At 44.6% G+C, this 22656-nt stretch overlaps 1 protein-coding gene across 1 annotated transcript; it reads left to right on the forward strand.

The window, feature by feature from the left end:
• Nucleotides 1–7462: 7462 nt before the first annotated feature.
• LOC120685916 (probable protein phosphatase 2C 75) lies at nt 7463–21524 on the forward strand. The gene is made up of 5 exons (XM_039968053.1): nt 7463–8066; nt 9351–9719; nt 9805–9922; nt 20411–20634; nt 20745–21524. Exons 1-5 carry the CDS (start codon nt 7869–7871, stop codon nt 21150–21152), a joined length of 1317 nt encoding a protein of 438 aa, XP_039823987.1. The 5' UTR covers nt 7463–7868; the 3' UTR covers nt 21153–21524.
• Nucleotides 21525–22656: the final 1132 nt, after the last annotated feature.

The following is a 22656-nucleotide window of genomic DNA, read 5'->3' on the forward strand; positions in this document are numbered from 1 at the left end:
GGAAGAATGGCTTATCATTCAGATTTTCTTCCATGGCCTAAACCAATGATCGCAAGATCACATGGACGCTGCAACGGAAGGAGTATTCCTCTCTCTCGATGTTGCAGGAGCTAAAGTGCTCATCGACAAGATTGCTTCCAACCATAGTTGGAAGGGAGATAGGCGGCCGGCCCATACAAAAGGAATACATGAAATCAACAGTGTCAATATGCTGGCAGCCAAGATGGATCTTCTCATGAAAAATCAGGAATCTCCACGCCAGGAGGTTAACCAGATTATGGAGTCTTAGATGACATGTGAGAAATGTGGCAATACTGGACACTCGGGAAAATCTTGCCCATTCACTCAAGAGGACGAAAACTCCATTGGGAACAACACTCCCAATGACTCAAACTGTCCTCCTCAGCAAGGTTGGAATTCTAAGCCCGACCTCCCATTCGGCCAACAGCAAGGTAACAATTTTAATAATAGTTTTCAGCCCTCTCTTAAAGACTTCATGTATGGCCAAAAACAAATGAACGACAACATTAGTGAGAAATTTCTGGCTAATGATAAAATTCTCGAGTCTTTGGCTGTGCAACTAGTTGGGTTTAACTCTGTTATTAAACATCAGTTGAGTTTCAATAAATTGATAGAAACTAAAGTAACTCAGCTAGCCTCATCCTGCCTTAACCATGACACGGGGAAGCTATCCGGGCAACCAGAAGTGGCCCCAAAAGAAAGTGTGAATGCAGTAGCTGTGCAAGCAAGACAATCCCCACAGAAACCACATCTTCCACAGGATGCAGGTATACCATCCTACCTTAACCATGACATGGGGAAGCTATCCGGGCAACTGGAAGCGACCCCGAAAGAAAGCTTGAGTGCGGTAGCTGTGAGGGCAAGACAATCCGCATAGAAACCACATCGTCCGCAGGATGCAGGTACACGGTGGAAGACCGTAACCGCCAGGAATACCGATGCTGAAGATGGGGTGCTGGAGGAGGCCGAAGAATCCAACACCATTGCTACCCAGGAAGACCCCGTGGAACCCCCTAGAACTTCACGGGACTATCACGATACAACCGCCTTACCGTTTCTAGAGCGGAGAAGGAGGCCGGTGGCCGACGAGCAATTCGGCAACTTCGTCGAGGTAACCAAGAAGTTTTATGGCAACATACCACTTCTTGATACTATGCAGGTTCCCACGTACGCCAAGTATCTCAAGGATATCCTTGGCAATAAGAGGGTCCTGCCGACCATTTAGGTTGTGCAGCTTACAGATGAGTGTAGCATAGCTATACTCAATCCTCTTCTGGAGGAGAAGAAGAAACCAGGATGCCCCACCATCACATGTTCCATCGGAGCTCAACACTTTAAGCACGCTCTTTGCGATCTGCGAGCAAGCATCAGCGTCATGTCAAAGGTAATTTATGATAAACTTAACCATCATGCGCTTGCACATACTGCCTTGTGTTTGCAGCTAGCAGACCAATCAGTTCGTCATCTCCTGGGGATCGCCAAGGATATTCCGGTGAAAATACAGAATTTCTTTGTCCCCGTTGATTTTGTCATTCTCGACATGGAAGTAAACACTGGGATCCCTCTCATATTGGGGAGGCCATTCTTGAGCATGACAAATGCACACATTGATTCGGGAGTTGGAGTAATCCAACTCAACATAAATGGGCAGAAGGAGAGATTCGGTTTTAGACCGAAGGATGAACAATGCTCACAGATCAAAAGTTTCAACCGGAAGGAATCTGTGAAAGAGCTGGAGAAGCCGTATTCCCTCATCGAATTCGTGGAGAATCTTCGAACTCGAGAGGAGATTAAGGTGTATAACCAACGGAACGCGAAGCGGAAAATCCAACGTAGGAATTTTCTGGAATTTGGGAAGAAAGAGATCAAAGTAACTCTGCCTACATGGAAGGTGTAGCAGAAGGAAGCATCGCCACCAATGTCTCCATCAGGTGACGACGACCAAACCAAAGGTATGGATAGTCTCGCTCGGGACTAGAAACTCGAGTCCTTGCCATGAGGTACGTGGTAGTTATCCATTCTTGCATTTGCATATAGAATAGTATATCTTCTTGTATAGTTTTTTTCCTTTCACATCATGGCATGTTTAAATTCTCGCAAATGCATTCTTTTGTTTTTACACTGCATACGGAAAAAAATCGGCCAAGATAGCAGACCTACTGAGCTTCATTCAAGCTTGGGGGTGCCGATATATCCAGGTAAGTCATCCGATCTATCCTTTCATCTTGTGTCCTAAAAACATAGTTAGTTTAAATCATTCTAAAACTAAAAAAAAAGGTAAAAGTGTAAAATAAAAACAAAATAAATAAATTAAAGGACAAAAAAATGTTTCATGCTTTGAATAAAACTCCCAACTCATATGTGTGGAAATCCGTGTAAGCTCTTATCATGGAGATGATGAATAGTTGCTCTGCCCATGCTTTGCAAGAGCCTCGTATACAACTTTCTACTCTCCTAGTAATTGAACTAATTGGCACATAAGTAGTTCCACTTAAATCTAGTTTGAGTGGGAGCATGAGCTTGATTTTCTAGTCTAAGTTGTTGTAAGATTTGAGACGGCCCGAATCGAAATAAAATTGCATGCTCTAGTAGGGAACCTCTCGGAATTTCATTAAAATAAAACATGGTAAATAATTCCCTTTTGGTTTGCATGTCCTACCCAGAGACATAAAGTTTTATCATATGAACCGATATAAGCTACCTTGAGTTATTTTGACCTTTGCCGAATGGTGAGGCCGTTCGAGGAAGGTACTTGTCATCTACCGATCTTTCTCCTTTGCGTACCCATTGTTTTGCTAGCCTCAAAATGTCTGGCATATCAATTACCTAGCCCGGGTATTGATATCAACCTTCGCCAAATAATTCCCCTCACAACAAAACCCAAAATCTCCACAGTGAACCTATCCATCTCGAATGGTCAATCCAAGCAATGCTGCCTTCCAATAACTCTATCCTCATGGAGTATGGGTCATGTTCCTTAAAAAAAACTGGAGCAAAAAAAAAGACCCATACCTCCACTCAAAAGAGTTGAAATAAGGGGCTCAAATAAAAAGACCAAAAAAAATTTCTAAGTGTGTGTCCATTTCCTCCCTCTCCCCTGAACATTTTACCTTCCAAAGGGATTTGATCGAGTACCAACCTTCTGCGAACCACTCTTCGGCTCGGCAACACAGATAACCAAGGTATGCTACACTCTCTCTACCTAAAACTCCACATATCAGCCTTAGAGTAGGAAGAAGATGGTCAAATTGTCCGACCATGGTGAGGATCATACGCCTTGAGCGACTTGAGAGCACCATTAGGGAATCTTAAACCACTTTTGAAAAACCTACAAAACTCTGAGATAGGAACCTGAATAGGAGGCAGAAAATATTTCGGTGAAGGTTATTCAATCTCTCAACCACCCAAGACGAGGGATGAAATGCGAGTAAGCCCCATCTCTAGAAACCGAGGTATGAGCCAACTATTCAAAGTACATATGGGTTAGAGTAATATGTTGCGCATAAGGTTTCTGCAAGGTATGAGCATTGATGCAACTCCTGATCCACCGAGCCTCATCTTCAACTTTGCTCGAGGACGAGCAAAAGTTTAAGCTTGGGGGGGTGTTGACGGCCATTATTTCCCATTTTGACCGTCAACTTCTCGAGAATAAATTGAGCCTTGCACCATGTTCCATACATATTTCACCTATTTCTAACAAATTCCACAAGTATTGGTGGTTTGAGATGTTTTGCAGGATTATGCCCAGAATATGCAAGAAACAACACTAAATGGAGCATCTACAAGGATGGTGAAACATGGATATCAGATGACACCAGTATAAACATTATCAAATGCCAAATTTGACTTTGCCATGTTGAAGAGCTCATCGAGATGATCGAAATAGATACTTGGATCACCTAATTCGGAGTCCGGACGGAAAAGTTATGCCTCCGGGAAAATCACCGACGCGGCCCTGTTAGGCCGGTCGGCCTGACATAGGCCGGCCGGCCTGGCACCTTCCTCAAAACACTCTCCACTTAGTATCATGGCATTGGGGACTCACCAATGGTCCCTTAACACATGGGAGGCAAGCCAAAAGTGAAACTATGACCGAAAGGCCTCATATGTCCCTCCAATGGGCTTTCAAAGGGACCAAACTAAGTATCAAGACCCAAACCAACTGGAGCAGGAACACACAACCGTCCGTGGACGCGTTGGTGCAAAGCAAGGCCGAGAGGAGCCAATCCCAGGCCGACTGGCCTAGAAGAGGCCGGCCAGCCTACTAACTGTCATGCCTCAACCCGACGCAACTACTACCGACCTCCAGGAGTGATCAAGAGTGTCCACGAAAAGGCGGTGCAGATTTGGCAGAGATCCCAGGCCGACCGGCCTAGGGGAGGCCGGCTGGCCTCACTTTGTCATGCCTCGAGCCCATCTTTTGCGTGGAAGCAAAGCAGCCGACCTACTTGCATAAAGTGCACGCGCTAGCTTCAGCTCCACCTTGGAAGAGCTATAAAAGGACACCCACACCTCCACTCCAACACACAGCAAAGGAGTTCCCTCTTCTCACATTTTTTTCCTATAGTAGGTTAGGTATTCTAGGAGTTAGAGTCTAGTCGAACTTGTCTCGGGATTTCGGAGTCGTCATCGGAAGTCGGGTATAAGCTCTTGTATCTTTTCCTTTGACATTAATCAATATAAGTTATCTTCTTTATCTTTTCGAGTCAGCTTTACTTTCTGCATTTATTAACCTTTCCAAGTTATCTTACTTGTGTGCGGAAGCAATTCTCTAGCTTAGGCTTTGTATCTTTCTTGTTTATCGGGATCTTACCTTACGGGTTTTCTCGCCCGGACTAGGGAGGCTCAAGTTAGTTTCCTAGGTTGAGGGGGATTTCTCTTGTTCGCGACAAGATAAATCCTAACACAGAGTACGGATGTGGTGTCTGAGCTCAATGTTAGCTAGAAAGTGTGTTCCACCCCACGGAACCGTTGTGGTAGGCGGCAGGTGGTGATAGCTCTATCTGTCCCTCATAGTCCACCATGTTCGGGTGTTTTTATAGCAATAGTTGCAGGTTGCCATGTTGGACTCCCCTCTCAACCCTTTCTGATGTCCTTCCTCTTCGAGCCGCCGAAGTAAGCTCTAGGTTTCCGATAACTAGTTAGACGCAAGGCTTAGTCTAGAGAGGCTAGCTCGATAGTTTAGAAGTGTTTTAGGAGTCTTTCTCGCTCGTTGTCCTCCCAACTGCTTACCTCTCTAAGGATTAGAATCTCCTGTGTCAGACTGTCATTGTTGGCCATTATCTTATCCTATCATATTAGGCTTACCCCCCACTTAGTTAGTCGGTTGATATCTCTAGTAAAGTTTGTCATTCGATTCTTTGATACTCTTTAACCACAGTGCTTCCCTGAGGAAATATATGATACCCTGGAATACTCCAAGGTGAAGTGCTACAGCGGTGATTCTGTGCGCTTGCGGAATCCATATTCTATTGAGCATAAGAAACGCCAACAGGCGTTTAACTTTTGAGGTCTGATCCATAGTCGGCTAGCTCAGTTCCCCCAGAACCGGTTCCACATATGGGTGTGAGTGGAGTACCATGCTGGAACGGTAGGTCATCAATGCTGGTAACTTCTCGCAGGCTATCAAGTAGTTCTGCGGGTGAGTAGCCATGGCAGGTCTTGACTTGGAACATTGCCAACGCATCAATGATAAAATCCAGATTGTCATGGGATGACACATCTGAATCCGAATATATCTCGAAAACGGGTGCCTCCCGGCTAGCGGTGGTGAAAGAGTTCTCGTCATATGTGGTTTGATTCAAGCTAGCTTCATATGATGAGTAGATGGATTTGATCATCCGCTGGTAAGCAGATGAAGCATTGTGCAACCCGAAGATGGGTTGAGGGTGGAGAATCTCAACCCGAGTGGGACTCGGGCTGAAATCAATCTGAGTCCAAGTGGAACTCGAGTTGATGTCGAGTTTCTGCTCAATCTCCTTAGCTAGGTCGAGAAGCAACATGTCGCCGTGATCAACTGATCCGACGATGGCGTTGCGACTTTCCAACGAGATTGCCTCCTGCTGGATGGGGTTGGCTAGGTGGCTGTCAAAACCGCCTGAACCATTAGCGATGCAGACCCATGAGACGAAAATGAAGGTGCCGCCTTGAGGAAGCGCCATGGTGCTGAAAGCGAAGGTGGCCATCGAAGGCGCGCCAGCTGTCGGTGTTTAGCCACCAAGCCTGCTCAGGGATACCCTTAGCAGTAGGATTGTAGGCAAGGGATCAACTAGCTCTGAAACTCGATGTTGCAAGGAACACAAGGATTTAGACATGTTAGGGCCGCGAAGTGCGTAATACCCTACGTCCTGTGTGGTTGCTTGTATTGCCTTAGGTGTTGATGTGTTTTGAGGGGGTCCCTGCCCGCTCTTATATATTCTGGGGGGACAGGGTTGAGTACTGTTGGAGTCCTACTACAACCCGGTCGGGTAGTAGTTTCCTTGCACTGCAGCTAGTTCTACACCTATTCGGGTAGTTACAAAAGAGGTAAGGTACATCCATGCGCTATCCCTTACTCTAGAATATTTTATGCCTATGAACAGTCCCGCTGCCCCGAGTCTGACAGCACCAGCGACCGGAAAGACAATTCCACCAGAGGGGAAAACAGATCTAATACCTGTTCAAAGAGGATTAGGCAAGCGTAGCTCGATCCCTCAATGAAGAACACGGTGTCTCCCAAGAAAACAACACATCCTCGGGAGGAGATCCAATGCGACATAAAAAGACAGATTAAAAACATCGAAAAGACGATCCAAGACCTAACCTAATTATTCTAATTATCCTGGAGGAAAGGAAAATAAATGAAAAAAAAACTAACCATGAAGTAGATTTCTAGAGGAGGGACTCCGTTCCCCTGGCACCGGCTAGGTGGCCGGAGATGAGGGGAGACGGGGGCAGAGGCGGCGACGGCGGGTGGTAGGTGCGGCGCGGAAGGCGACCGCCCGAGTCGCCCCTGGGGCAATGCGGGGGGACGAGGCTGAGAACAACTTAACACAAGTATGAGATTGGGAAACGTACGCAAACGTCTATTTGGATAGTTACAAAAGAGATAAAATACATCCATATACTATTCCTCTAGAATACTTTATGCTTGTAAGCAGTCCCGCTGCTCCGAGTCTGAGACTACCTGTACCATACTACCGGTACAAAAGTATAATTGTAGCTTTGCGAAATTTTTTATCCTCCTTTCCTTCTGGAATCAGAATCCTATAATTTTACAACAATTAAATTCCAATCCCAATAAGTAAAAGTCCTTTTAATTCACTTCGATCCTCCTCAATTTAGTGTGTGTGGGTGGGGGGATTAACCGAACCAGCCGAAAAGAAGCCAACCGGCTGTGCCACCGCCCAAACCGCGCGCAACCACTTGTTCCTCCCTGCCTCTCGTACTCCCTATTTTCCCTCCCCGATTTCGCCGTCGGATCCACCAGCACCCTATTCTTGTCCGCTCACCGTCGTGCCTTTACCTTTTTCTTTGGCCGCCACCGCCACCGCCACCGCCACCGCCGCCTGACGTGCCTCCGTCTGTGCTGGTTGGCCCTCTTCCTCCCCAGCTTCCGCCACGCGATCAATATCGGAAGAGCCACCACCACCGCTTTGTCGCGCAAAGATCGATTTGGGCGGCGCCGGGCCGCGGGGAGGTGGGATCTTGGACGGCATTGGGGGCGGACCGGAGACAAGTGAGTTGTTTCTGATAGAGGAGGCACAACGGCGGCGGCTACGGCGGCAACGGTGGCGACGGCAGCGCCGTCGGGTGGCGGAGGCAGCGGGTGCCTTGACTGCCTGCATGATGTGGTGCAGGCTCTATCGATGGGATCGTGCCTGACGGCGGAGCAGCGGCTAGCCACGGCAGCAGGGGCGGCGCCCCGGGGCAAAGAGCGAGAGGGCAGGACGACGGAGGAGGAGGTGCCTGGGAGGATCGCCGGCAACGGAGTGGGCAGTGCGGCCTGCCTGTTCACGCGGCAGGGGAGGAAGGGCACCAACCAGGACGCCATGGTCGTCTTGGAGGTATGTAATGTCTATCTATCTGCTGGTCTCCTGAGATCTCCCTTTCTTCATGTTATGACATCGTTTGCCTTGCGACTGTCTGTCCGTTCTTTAATTGGCAAAGTTTGTTGTCCGTCCAGGAGTATTAGGAACGAATCCATGCTTTTAATGGAATAAGCTTAACTAGAAACGAAACATTCAGAATATTATGTGTTGATCTGCCGACCCTTCTATCTTCAGGATAACATTGCATAATTTACCTGAAGTGTGATGTGTTTTCATAGGAACAATTGGATGACACACTGTATTGGCATGACCCATTGATCATCTTCTTTCCCTGCTACCATAGTGATGTTCGCAGATCAAGTAATCATTGGATGCAATAAACCACCTTTCTTAGTGTCATAACCCTTATGTCCTGCGCTCATATGAAATAATGTCATGGTTTATTATGTTTTCTGGACATAAAGTTATTTCTTATTGAAATGATCCATGGTTCAAACTCTGAATAATGTAATGTGTACTGACAATGCAGCACCAAAATAGCTACTCCACCTGCGTACAACTCCACAGAGCAAAATAGTGAATGTTGAATTTTCCAATTGTGTTATCATCCCATCTTTGACACCCTAGCTAAATAATGATGCTGGCCTCGTTCAACTGTTTTGATTTTTTTTAAAGCGTCAACTATCTGATTCTGATCTGGTGCATCTATCGAATGTTTTAAAACGAACAATGGAATGATTAAGTAGTTGCCACTAGGCGTGTTTCAGCATCTCCCAACAGTTTCACTGAATTTTGAAGGCTTGGAAATTTGGATGTTGCAGTCCAGCTTGTTTCTTTCTTTCGAAGAAAAATCTCGTAGTATTGTGATTTGCTCGTTGAGAAACAGGATTGTTGTTTATTACTTACCTTGGCGCAAAAGCATGCCACTTTTGGTTGCTTGCAGTCAAAGAACTGAACTTTGAACCAAATTTCTTGTTGTAAGTTTAATTTTATCTGAAAACAGTGTTGATAATTTTTCCTGAGAAATATCTTCAAAATAATTATTTTCTCTTTGTTAAATTTGTTACGATAGAAATTTGCTGTCAAAGTTGTATATTGGTCACCATATTGAAATATTAGGAGGCTTGACCTGTATATATGCATCAAATGAGCACAATAGAGAATGGAGAAGTCCTCCATCATTGACACTATAGCCTTTCAATGAAAAGTTAGGTTTGCCTCCTTTGAAATTTTGATATTTTCTTTGCCTTCTCATGATATTTGATCATACCTTGGAAATACTATTTTCATTATGTACAGAACTTTAATGGAAGAGCAGACACAGTATTTTGTGGAGTTTTTGATGGACATGGCCCACATGGCCATATCGTCGCAAGGAAAGTTAGAGATACTCTCCCTTCGAAGCTGTGTGATTTGATATGTGATGACTATGGGGAAAGCCCTATCAGCAACTTAGATGGCTCAATTCTAGAAGAGACTTTATCTCCATATGCAGATGCAGAAGACAAGTCTCCCATGTCTGAACAGAAACAAGAACATCGGGAATTCTTTTGCACAATGAAAGATTCATACCGAAAGGCCTTTAGAGTAACAGATAAAGAACTTAAATTACACAGAAATATTGATAGCATTTGCAGTGGAAGTACAGCAGTTACTTTAATCAAGCAGGTAGCTGTTTCTTACAAAAAAATTGATCAGTTTTACTTTTGAGTTCCATAAGTTGACAATTTAAAGCTTTCCCTCTGTATATCAGGGTCAGGACCTTATTGTTGGGAATTTAGGTGACTCTAGGGCTGTATTAGGCACCCGAGATCAAAAGGGTCGCTTGGTGGCTCATCAGTTGACAGTTGACCTGAAACCTGATCATCCAAGTAACTCTCCCTCACTTCACAAATTTAAAATATGTTCTTCTACTTTTCAGTTCCAATTTGAATCATTGACTAGCTTGGTAGCTCCTACTAGGCCGCTGCTAGTGACTGATGTCGTTGTTTTTTTCTCTCGAACACTGATGTCATTGGTTTAGAGCACCATTTTTCCATATTACTTTGTATCTATCATTCTTTTACAATAAATATTCAGCAACGTAACAAATGTTTGTTGGTTTCTCCCTTGACACAGAACACTTCTCTTGTTATGTGTTCTTAGACCACAATTCTGACCTTTAGAATATTCATATGTTCCACAGAGGCAAATTATTTTATTGCATTGCGTGCCTTCCTGCTGGTTACAAATAAAATTTTGATTCTGTAAGATTACCCGACTGGTTGTCGTTGAAGTACACTTGCAGTATCAAAGAAGCCTAAGTGACCACTGGCCAGCAAAGCCTTTGCCAGAACTAGATTATTTGTTTGATGGACTATGGCACAATTATTTTTCTTTCATATCATAGATAGCTCTGTGCTGTAGGGTGATGGCGGAGTATGGGAGGGAACAGTTATATTGTGATGATGCCTGGTAGAAAGGGGTGAAACAGTGCGTGGCACCAATGGATTGTGGGGGAGGGGCCTGTTTGTAAGGGTCAGCACTATTAACGCTGCAGCTAGTCTAATGCCTTCAGGCGATGCACTATTGTGGTCGGTGGGATGGTTCTGCCCCTGAACATCCTTTTTGTTTAACAATAATGCCATAGCTCCATCAACGACTAATGAGGTTATATATTATTATCCTGTCATTGTTAGGCAAATTAAGTGCTAGTGATCTGGTGAAACAGCTGAGAATACCTATTTTTTGAGATTGAGATAATGAAAAGTATGAAGCTTACACTAACAATGGACTAGAGGTTATAAGGAGTTGGATACCCAATTGCAGTAGCTTCAGAAAAAAGGAGAATTTAAACACACTTACAAAAAGTCTCAAGTGGGTCTCAAATGCATGGTCTCCATTTGCCACTTCTAATTAATTAGGATCTCAGTTTCTTTAGTGGATGTGGCAAAGAACGTAGTTGCAGGTAGTAGGACGATCAGGTTTGATGACCTCCCCTTACATGGTGGTACCTTTGCTATCGTGGCTAGGAGAGGGGAAATATAAGGAGGGAAGGAGTTAGAGATAGGGACTTTAGTGTTTGCTTGGCAATGATGTGGAGTTACGACACATGTTAGCAACTAAGTTGTAATAGTCCAACTATTAGGAAATTTTGCTAGCTTAAGGATGAAATCTCCTTGTGATCAACCTGGGGTTCAAGCCAGCATGATTTGTGCTGATCATGCAGCTAGCTATCTCCGCACCCACACCAGTGGCACTGCACGCCAACCATAACGTCTAGTCTTTACATGACTGTCCCATAAAGATTAAGAAAGTAGGATGTATCACTCCAGAAGTCCAGAGTCCTCGCCAAGACAGATATTTGGGTGCATGGAGGGAAACTTGAATATGAAGGAGCCAGTGAGATAGATTAGATGTTTTGATGCCTTCCACATCCGCTCATGGAGAGTTGTAAACTGCGAACAAGTCAGGCCAAAATCAACCCAGCTTGCAAGGACCAAAATGACCGTAATCTTCTCTACATATTCGGATTTCTATCTTGTACTCTGAAAATTTAGTAGCTTTGCAACCAAGCACAGCTGTTCCTTTGTCGTGCTGAGCTACAAATTAAATTACTCTGTACAGTAGTTACAACTGGTATCCTCTTGTCTAGACAGTGGCGGGCCTAGACTAGGTCTGAAATTTAAGTGCCTAAACTATCCATACAAGTCATACATCAAGAAATAGCAAAAGATGAGAAATTTCCAATTGTGATGATACTTGACATATATGCTTAACAAAGCGATGTAATAGAAAAAACATACATGCAAATGTGCCATTTTATTTTTAATGAAGGTGCATTCAAGGCTCCATGACTTCATCTTCATGGACAGTAGCACCTAGACATGAATAAGATGGAAATGAACATTGACAAGGAACATTCGTTTGTAATCTGAATCACTGAAACCTATTACGTACCACTGAAAAATTACCTGACTGCCATGTAAATAAGGCATCAACTGAATCAGACTGCCATGTCTTGTGTGCCTTCTAGGGCCAGGTTGTTGGCCGCTCTGTGCGTCAAAACTATCACGTGCACCGTTGAACCGTGCCCAGTGGGCAGTGGCTGGTTAGCCGGAGCCAGTGCCCCATGGAAGGGCGACTGAGCAATGGCCACCGACCCACCGTCCACCGCTGGCGGCTATGATGAGCCTGCAAGGACACCTAGATGGTGCAAGCAACCGCAGTCTATGGAGGAGGGGACAAGGATGATGATCGGGGGAGCCAGCTAGGGTGTGGATTTCGGTGGTGGCGGCAGCATCTGTTTGCTCTCGTGGGAGTGAGAGGAGGGTGACACAGAGGCTGGACTGTTAGAGGCGTGTGCGGTGTGTCGTGTGCATTTGCTGCAATGCTAGGCTAGTGAATGGGCCGGATGCATATAAGCTGCTTGCTGACGGACTTGGTTTGTGGCCTAGAACTCCTTGGTCCGTAAGCTGCGCAAGTCGGAAATATAAGGATGGAGGATGGTAACAGTTATTAGAGGGCCCATGACTTGGGCTACGGGCTACGGCCGTGTCTAAACAGGAATGTGATATATCTTCCGGAAGAAACTTGCTTACCGATGAAGGAATCATCCACTTTAAGATGCGTGCGTGCGCGAGAGAACACATGAGGTATGTGCACATGTTGCAGTGCTGCCACTAAGAGGTTGTCTGGCAGTGATAAGACAGGTGGCAGGTTGGTGTTGGTTGGTTTGAGGTTTGTCTTCCAAATTTTAAACTTTTCTTGGTAATGGTGCATTCAATTTCAATTCAGTTTGAATCACGGTGTCTCTTAGAATTTCCTCTGCAAAATGAGATTCAATGTGACTATTCTAGTTTGTTATTTGAATGTAAACATTTTGAGTGAGGTACTTCAGCATTTAAGATATACTACCTGAACATTTTTAGATATACTATTTTAACATTGCCGTATAAAATGTTGAACTAGATTTAAAGGAACGTCGAATATAGTACTTCAAAATGTTGAACATACTAACTTTACATTTTACTCATGTTTTTTTTTAAATAAAGGTAATATCAACAGCTTTGAGAATATAACGAGGCTGAGAAAAGAATACAAAGAAAAAGTTGCTAACATGCCCACATGCTGCTCATGTGTCGTTTGCGCTGCACGTGCCCAGCGGTCCAGCACTCTACACATGATGCCTTTGTTTTTGTTGAAGCAAATGTGTGGTGCGTGCAAAAAAAAAAAAGGCCGGCTTAGTTTGTAGGCTGTTTTGGGTTGGTTACTGGGCTGCTAGATTTTAAATGTACATGCTATCTACTACTAGATTATAGATGTACGTGTTATCTACCAACCAGAAGGTTGATAGGAACCCCTCGTCTAAATGATCCGGACCATTGAGTGACAAGACACTTGATATCTATCTTATCTAACAACCATAAGTTATTGCATAAACTGACTTTCGGAAAGTGAAACAGAAAATGTATGAACATTAAAAGATTTTCTTTAATGTCTATATTTCTAATTACACTGCTACCATGTGGCTGTATCATATCCAATATCATATCCAAGGTTCCGTACAGCATTAATGCCAATTGCATTACATTTTCCCGTGTCTATTTGGAATTATCCAACATTTTCAAGCTGCATGCTGGCCATGTTAGTAACAACGATTTCAAGCCTCGTCATATTTTAAAATGGGAGCATTTTTTATAGTGACTGACAAAATGTTTACCCTAGGAAACATATTATAAGTCACAAAAGTATTTTTTTTGAAAAGTTTGCAGGAGCACTGCTATGTCATTTAAGCAAAGAGAAGCAAGTCCAAGAGTTTACAAGTTCAATATTACATAAAAGAGATAGAGCTCAAGCACTGAAACGAAACGAGCTAAACTAAGCATGAGAGAAAGATAACACGGGCCCTCCGAAGGCAATGATAATTGCGTATATTGATTGATGATTAGGGTATACAATGGTGTGCTTATATAGAGCAATCTTAGATAGGGTTTATGGAAACATAATCCCCTGAGATTGCCTACCCTATCACCTAGAGGGCTCGGATGAGCTGCCCATGGGCCTGGGCGTGACACAGCCGAGGCCAAGTACAAGCACGACAATCTATTTGTCTAACACCCTCCACAGGCCAACTTCATAGTTAAAACTTTAGCTTTTATTTCCAGCAGAACTTCCCCGGCGACATTTGTTTTTTCTTGAAGATGCGCCAGTTTCTTTCCTTCCAAATATTCCAAGAACCATAAATCAACAGTGTTGCCTTTAATCGCCTGTCCTTCTTGGGCAGTTGAGCCAGTTCCTTTTTCAACCAGTCCATGACCTCAAAACCATCTGTCGGCTGTTGCACCAAATTTTGGGTCCACTCTGCCATTTTTGTCCAGACATTTCTTGCGAAGCTGCAATGCAAAATGAGATGATCTATTGTCTCCTGGCCCGAATTACAGAGGCTGCACATCGGGTTGCAAGGCCATTGTCTTGCCATAAGTTTATATACGGTTAAGAGCTTGCACTGAACTAAGAGCCATGCAAAAAAAAAAAGCCTTCAGTTTCCATTTTCCAGATGGAGTTTCCTTTGAAATTGCTGTAAGAACCCATGAATTGTATATTATAAGCTGACATGGTAGTTTAACTTCCATCAGCTGTCCATCTCCACTTAATTGTATCTTGTTCATCATTAAACTTCCTTTGCTGCACAGCATCACAGAGCTCAACAATGTTGGCCATTTGACTGACAGTTTCCATTCTCCATAACCCTCTGGTCCAGTTCTGGTTGAGGAATTCTTCCTTGACCCTTGTGTTCTTTCGCCATGCCAGCTTGAACAGATCAGGGTATAGGTCCATCGGTGTCTGCCCATTCAGCCAAAAAAATTGCCAAAAACTTGTTGTAGCACCATTTCCAAGTGTAACTACCGTGCTTGCTCTGAAAAGCTGTCTATCAACTGTATTGATTGGCAGTTCAGTGCCGACCCATGGTTTGTCAGGTGATACCCTCTCAAGCCATAGCCATCTCAGCCTAAGTGCCCTGCTGAAAAGATCCAAATCAAGAATCCCCAGCCCTCCAAAACTTTTTGGCCCCATTTCCTTACCCCATTTCACCAGGTAATGTCCACCACTAGCATCGGGTGCTCCTTTCCACAGGAAAATCCTCCTTAACTTGTCTATCGTTTTTATAGCCCACTTCTGGGGCTTGGAGATGGTCAGGTAGTACGTTGGAATTGATGTCAACATTAAATTGATCAGCTTGAGCCTCCCAGCTCTGTTCAACAATTTCCCTTTCCATGTAGCTAGCAGAGAACCCACCTTGTCAATTAAAGGCTGTATGTCCACTCTCCTCACTTGTTTTTACATGCAAAGGCAAGCCAAGATAAGAAAAGGGAATGTTTTGACCGGGCACTGAAGTGCTTCCATTATATGCTACACATCAAGCCCTTGACAGCTCACTGGATACACTGCACTCTTGTTTGTGTTTGTTAGCAAACCTGAAGCACAACCAAAGGATCTCAAAATATTGTTGACTGCTTGCACTTCCTCACTGACCGGATTCCAAAAAATTGCTGAATCATCTGCAAACAAGCTGATCCTGAGCTTTGCATTCCTATTACAATTTGGAGTTAGCAGCCCTTCCTCAGTTGCCTTATTCAACATTAGTTGCAAAGGTTCCATAGCCAAGATAAAGAACATCGGAGAGAGTGGATCTCCCTGTCTCAAACCAGTCCTATGTTTGAACCATTTATCCTGAGCTCCATTTAAAAGAACTGCAGAATTAGAAGTTAGCAGCAAGGTGGATACCCAGGCTCTCCACTTGTTCCCAAACCCCATTTTTTCCAGCACTTCTTGTAGAAAGTCCCATCTTACTGGATCAAAAGCTTTGGCAATATTGAGCTTCAAGAAAAGTGTTGGCTTCTTTGCTCTATGTAGCTCTCTGATGAGATTTTGTGCATATAGGAAATTGTCTTGTATGCTGCTTCTCTTGATGAAAGCACTTTGAGCCCTGGACACTAAGTTATCCGATTCCAAAGAAAGTCTTGCTGTCAGTAATTTGGAGATTAGCTTTGCAAAACTGTGAGATAAGCTAATTGGCCTAAAATCTCCTACTGTTGAAGCATCTTCTCTTTTTGGCAACAGTACAATGTGGGCATTATTTAGCAGGTTGAAATGCTGATCAAACCTATCGTAGAAGAAGATTACAGCCGCTAGAATATCTGCTTTTATCACCTCCTAGCTTGCCTTGTAGAAAGCCCTAATAAACCCATCAAGTCCTGGTGCTTTATCAAGTGCAATATCTTAGTTCTTCTGAGAACTCCACCTCAAGATGTTGTAGATCATGGCTCACCATGGCTAGCTGGTTCCAATCAAGAGTCACCTCCTCCCTGCTGTTGTACACCAAGCTTGGCACTGAAGTGTTTTCAAAACACAGTTTGCCTTCTCTTCATGAGTAAGCATGGTACCATCTGATGTTTGTAGCTTTCTTATGAAGTTTTCCTCCTCCTTCTGTTTGCCTGTAAGTAGAAGAGCTTGCTATTTGCTTCGGCTGCTCGAATGTGTGTCAGGCGAGACTATTGCTTAGCTCTTAGTTTCTCCACTGCTGTCATCCCCAAGAATCTTGCCTTAAGATCTCTTCTCAAACTGATCTCAGCAGAACTCAACGATTTGTGTTCCTGAACAATATCCATGATGCCTATTAGTTGTCTTGCTGCTCTAAGCAGTAGCTTATTGTTCCCCAGCTTTTTCTTAGCCCAGTGCTTTAGCAGTCCGAGCCATCTTGATGTGCAGTTTGAGGAACAGGTTAAAGACATGTACCGGCTGATTCCAAGCAGCTTGAACCACTTCATTATATCTAGCAATTTTTGGCCAAAAGGATTCAAATCTGAAACCCTTGTAAGTGCAGACCACCGCCGCCCCAACCAACAAAAGTGGATTGTGATCTGAAACTATTGAGGACAGTGCTTGTAGTGTTGAAGTAGGAAGCATGACATCCCAATCAATTGAGCAGAAAGCACGGTCAATTCTCGTTTGAGTGACATCATTTGACCAGGTAAATTTCCTTCCTCTCAGATTCAGCTCCATTACTTCCAAGAAATTTAAGGTACTTCTAAACTCCCCAATTAGCCTCCTATTCAAATTATCATTGGTTTTATCTGCCGCTAGCACAATTAAGTTGAAATCACCAATGAGGAGCCACCTGTCCCCAACTGCTGTCTTAATGTCTCATAGTTCATGCAAGAGTTCAATCTTTTCTCGATCCTCCTGAGGTCCATACACCATAGTGATCCACCAGTTATCCATGCTCTGTGTACATTCCACACAAATAGAAACAACGTGTTCTCTGTGTTCCTTGTGGCTGATGGGGTAAAAATCCTCATCTACAGCAATCAGAGCCCCTCCCTTTGTGCCTTGAGCTGGCAAGAAAGCAAAATTGTTGCTGAACTTTTGCCCCAATGTCTCACTTACATCAGCTGCCTGAATGTTGTGCAATTTTGTCTCTTGTAGAGCTGCAATTGTGCATCCCGTGTCATTGGCCATATCTTTCACCACCTTTCATCTAGCCAGGTTGTTTAAGCCCCGGACGTTCCAGTTCAGAAGTAAGCACTTCTTTTCACTCATGAGCAAACCAAAAAGACTCCCAGCGAAACCAAGCTGGCACATAGAACACAATAGAAAACACCACATGGTACCAGGCCATGGTAGTAACCTGAACCAGCACAAACAGGCCCCAACACACATGGCAACCCACACACAACATCACACACGAGCACACAAACACACACACGCACCCCAACACAGCGGGCAACTATCGCCTAAGCTTCTGCATGGATGGCAACGGCACCAAGGGAGTCGGTGCTCTCATCAGTAGGCAGACCAAACATCACTGTAGGATGAAACAGTCCTACCCTTAAGCGGATCCACAAACTCCTCACGGAATTTGTCCACCTCAGGGACCAAACTCTCATCTTCCCCCAGTATCACACACTTCTTTTTTTTGAGCAACCAGTATCCCACACTTCTTCATGAGTAGGGCAGTCGCCTGTTGCTCCATTGTGAGAGTAGATTTGGATCTATTCGCTAGCCTAGTGCCCCTCCTCTTGGTCTCCTTGGTTTTAAAGTCCAAAGCTTGTCTCTGTGTCGTGCTTTGCTGGAGGTGTTGCAAGTATAGGTTTACTAATCTTCTTCGTATAAGGCAGTTCCAAGTCAGACACCGCATCAGCTGGCACTCCGTGTTCAGTAGCAACAAGACTCCTTGGCATCTTTCACAGGCAAAGCACCCGTGTGGTTTGGCAGTAGCGACCCATCCGAGCCCACGCTGTTTAGCGGGTGAGGTCTATCATCCACAATTTGGATCAGCGCCCAGCCTCCCCTAAGGTGCAAAACGACCCCAAGATTTCCTCAGCAGGGCCCGATTGACCGACCTGACCCAACTGATCCAGCCCAATTCCAGACCTGACCCTGACACCAATACTCTGCTGAAGGGAGTCATCCGGCGGCCCAAGCTCCCTTGTCGGCCACTGAACTGGCACCTGCTGTGGGAGGACGAGCTGCCCCTTGGCCTCATCAGGCATGGGGTCTTGCTGTGGAAAATAGTCTGGCTCGTCCCGTGCTTCATCCAATCCTGAACGAATGTCCTGCTCCAGCACTATATCCTGCCCCGATAGCTCCAACTGAGCCCCTGTAGGAGCTGCTGCCCTTTGCCTCATCCACCACGGGGTCCCACTGCCCCCCACCTTTATCAGTTCTTTCACCAGATAGGCAAAAGAGCTCTGCATCCGCCATATCATCTTGAATCTGTATCTTTTTGGGTGCATCTTGCTTGTTAACTGGACATTGGTTAGACTGCCCGCGGTAAGGTTACCACCAGTATCATCGGCATCTCCGGCGAGCTCGGGAACTCCGGCGTGAACCTGGCATCTGTAGTTACCCCCCATGCGATGGCCCGCCGCCTCTAGACCTATTGCAACCTGCCTGAAACAAGTTCCCCCTGCTCTTGCCAAATTACTCTAGTTCGGTGGTGGGTATTCTCTTCCTCCGGTGCCATTTCCTCCATTGCCCCCACCGGAGGCGAGCGATCACGACATTGCCCACCAAGACGATCATGCACTAAAACCCTTCTGGCTCACTAGTTGCTAGAAGAAATGGTGCTTCACAGGCCACTCGTCCTCAACTAAATCATCTGGGATGCCGCTTGTCGCACTCTCAAAGCTCTTCCAAGAAGGACCGGTAGCAGGTGCTGTGTACTCGGTCGCACGATCTACATGTAGAATGACCTTGTAATCCAACATCTTGGCAGACGCATTCCATATCTCTGGTAGGTATCCATGTTACCGATACGTGTGAAGAGATCATTATGAAATTCTTCAGTGAACTCAATCGGTTCCTCAAGCTTGAGAACCCCCTCCAAGGCAATAGCATCAGGATCAACATCCCAAATCCAAACACATAAACAAGCCCTCTCTGCCTCAGAACTCAACTCAGTATCTATGTTCTCCACAAAACTGCCCTCCGAGAAGAGCTGGCTAATGGTTTCTACTTGCGCTCCATGCACTGGCACACCCTTAATGCAGACACGAACTCGGTACCTGTGCCGAGTCCACGGCATGAATTGTAGCTGTATTCGTCCGACAGTGAGCAACCCCCGCCCCAACACAGCATTGCATTGTTCGGGCGGCCGAAGCGAAGGAGGAATGTAGCAGCCTTCGGCTTGGTGATGAGAAGATTGCACGCCGAGATGTGGAGCTGACGTAGAGCATCCCGGCAAACCCCGTCGCAGGAAAGCTTCATCCTCACATCCAGCTGCACACCAATCAGCGTGTGTAGCATGATGTCGCGCTCTGCCTCCCGGATGGCAATCGTGCGACTCGCACAAGCCACCACACGCTCCGGGCGCCTGTCCGGCTCACCCGGGATGAACTCCATCACCGCCGGCACCTTTCTTGCAGCTCCGCACTCCCCTCCCGTCTCCTTCCTTTGGAGCACTTGTCAAACACTTCTCGTGCAACCGCTTCCACAACCAGCAAACATTGAGCTAGAGACTATAACCAGAAAACCAGTGAGGCAACCAAACAAGATCTAAACCTTGAGCGCCAGTCAGTAGCAACTAGCATACTATATAATCAACCAATGATCCCATGGAGCACCTGAGGAATATTGTAAGGTTTTCGCTTTTAATATATCATCACTAAGATTTGTGACAAGTGAACCAAACCTTGTTTGCATATCAACAAAGCAGGGCATGTCTTGTGATTGTTTGTGATCCATATTTTAATAGAATATAAAGTGATACATTCATTACCTGTTTCAATTGGCCTTATGCTATACACTTTCATGTAGATGTTGTCAATATGGATAATAATGGTAAAAAACTCACCATACAATATACTATTTTATAGGGGAGGCAAGGAGAATCAAGCGATGTAATGGAAGGGTCTTTGCTCATCAGGATGAACCAGATGTGGCTCGTCTTTGGCTTCCTAATTGCAACTCCCCTGGTCTAGCAATGGCACGAGCTTTTGGTGATTTTTGTCTAAAAGATTTTGGGCTAATTTGTGTGCCTGAGGTCACCTACAGACAAATCACAGAGAAGGATGAGTTCATTGTCCTTGCTACAGATGGGGTAATGAAAATATTTGCACTTATTTGCTTATTTGGCTTTCAAATGTCATTCAAATAAGCACTAATTGAATTATTTGATCCTAAAATGATCTGATATGTTTGCGTACACAGGTGTGGGATGTCTTAACCAATCAGGAAGTCGTGGATGTTGTTGCTTCATGCTCTAATCGTTCCTTTGCAGCTCGTTCTGTTGTTGACTTAGCAAATCAAGCTTGGAGGTTCAAATATCCAACCTCCAAAACTGATGATTGTGCAACGATATGTCTTTTTCTCTACAAGGATGACAGTTCTGGTGGTTTATCAGGATCTTCTGTTAGTAGCAAGGGAATTGGCTCCAGTTCAAAGGCACAAGGCCGGTCAACAAAGCCCAGGCTCAGTAGTAAAAGAGTAAGGCCTGAAGATGCAGATGATGGAAGTGACTCAAATGTAAGTGGAGATGAGAGGTCCTTAGAGAGCTTTACCAGGTTAAACACACTACTAACACTACCCAAGTTCGGTGACACAAACCCAATAAGGTAATGAAGCATACTCAATTTGCAAGCAGCATATATGTTTTCAGAAGGAGAGCGTTGTCGGCTGTATTAGCATGTCCATTGAGCTCTCATCCTTACCATTGGTTAATCAAAGTATGAGTGGGGTTGTTGTTTTTGTAAATCCTAACTCGCTTTCTGGCTATAGAGTAATGATTATGCAGCATGCGTTTGAAGTGAATTTTTAATTTGTTGTCAGTCAGTTTCCCCATTTTTCTATGGCTGCTCCTCAAGCATTTGAGTCAAACATTGCCTGTACTCTTGTATGATATGTGAACAAATCCTAATCTCCTAGTGACATCTTTAATCTTTATTATCTGAGACAACTATATTCAGAAAACAAATCTCTTTCGATGATCAACTATGTATTTGGTCAATTTATTGACATGCTTTGGCACATCTTGTGGCGATGTGGTGAACCACATTTCTTTTTTAATGGTTACAGGGCATGGCGGTCATTGAAGTTTGGTTGTCACAAAGAAGAACATCCTTGGACCATCCAACGCACATTACGTTAACATTTTTTTGAAGCACTTTTTGAGGGAAAAGTCCAGTTCATTCCCTCACTAAACCAGTTTTTTCGCTTAATCTCATGAGCAAAATTTAGGCTTAATTTACCCCCCAAACAATTTCAATTGGTCCAATCTACCCTTATTGATATTTCTCTTTTTTATTTCTTCACGTACAAATTGAATTTTAAGTTCAAAAATTTGTAAGTTGATGGAGATGATGCCTTATGTTAAAAAAATACAATAAGATTTTTTTCATGGTTATTTTCAGACTGGATAAATACCATGTTACCTCATGGCGAGAACTCGGATTTTGAGTCCGAAGCGAGACTCTCCATACCTTGGGTCCGATTCGTCACTGGGTGGAGACCCTGACAATAATACCTTCTTTCACCACACTTTCTTAGTGGACTTCGTTTCAATCTTGCGGATTCCAGAAATTTCTTATGTTGGATCCTTCGCTTCGCGTTTCGATGGTCATGCACCTTGATCTCCTCTTGAATTCAAAGTTTCTCCACGAATTCGATGAGGGCTTTGAGAGAAAGGGTTGATGGCTTCTCCAGCTCTTTCTCGGATTTTTTTTGGTTGAAAGATTTGACCTTGGAACATTGTTCAACCTTCAGGCAGAAGGCGAATCTCTCTTTTTGCCCATTGATGTTGAGCTGAATTTCTCCAGCTTCTACACCAATGTGTGCATTCGCTGTACTGAAGAATTCCTAAAATGAGAGGTGTCTTGGTGTCGACTTCCATGTCGAGGGCGACAACAAGGACAAAGAAATTCTGCATTTTCACCAGAATATTCTCCGCAATCCGCGTGGGATAACGAACCGACTGGCCCGCTAGCTACAAACACATGGCAGTAGGAGCAAGCACATGATGGTTAAATTTATGGTAAACTACCTTTGGCATGACGCTGATGCTTGCTCCTAGATCGCAAAGAGCATGCTTAAAGTGTAGGGCTCTGATCGAGGATGTCATGGTGGG

This window comes from Panicum virgatum, chromosome 8N (genome assembly GCF_016808335.1).
Source record: "Panicum virgatum strain AP13 chromosome 8N, P.virgatum_v5, whole genome shotgun sequence".
NCBI classification, from domain to species: Eukaryota; Viridiplantae; Streptophyta; class Magnoliopsida; order Poales; family Poaceae; genus Panicum; species Panicum virgatum.

Excerpts from the sequence above, each read along its gene's own strand:
- LOC120685916 (XM_039968053.1), top strand. The coding sequence starts at position 7,869 with ATGGGATCGTGCCTGACGGCGGAGCAGCGGCTAGCCACGGCAGCAGGG. Across the intron at positions 9,923-20,410 it reads CCTGAAACCTGATCATCCAA|GGGAGGCAAGGAGAATCAAG; the intron begins GTAACTCTCCCT and ends ACTATTTTATAG. Across the intron at positions 20,635-20,744 it reads TTGTCCTTGCTACAGATGGG|GTGTGGGATGTCTTAACCAA; the intron begins GTAATGAAAATA and ends TTGCGTACACAG.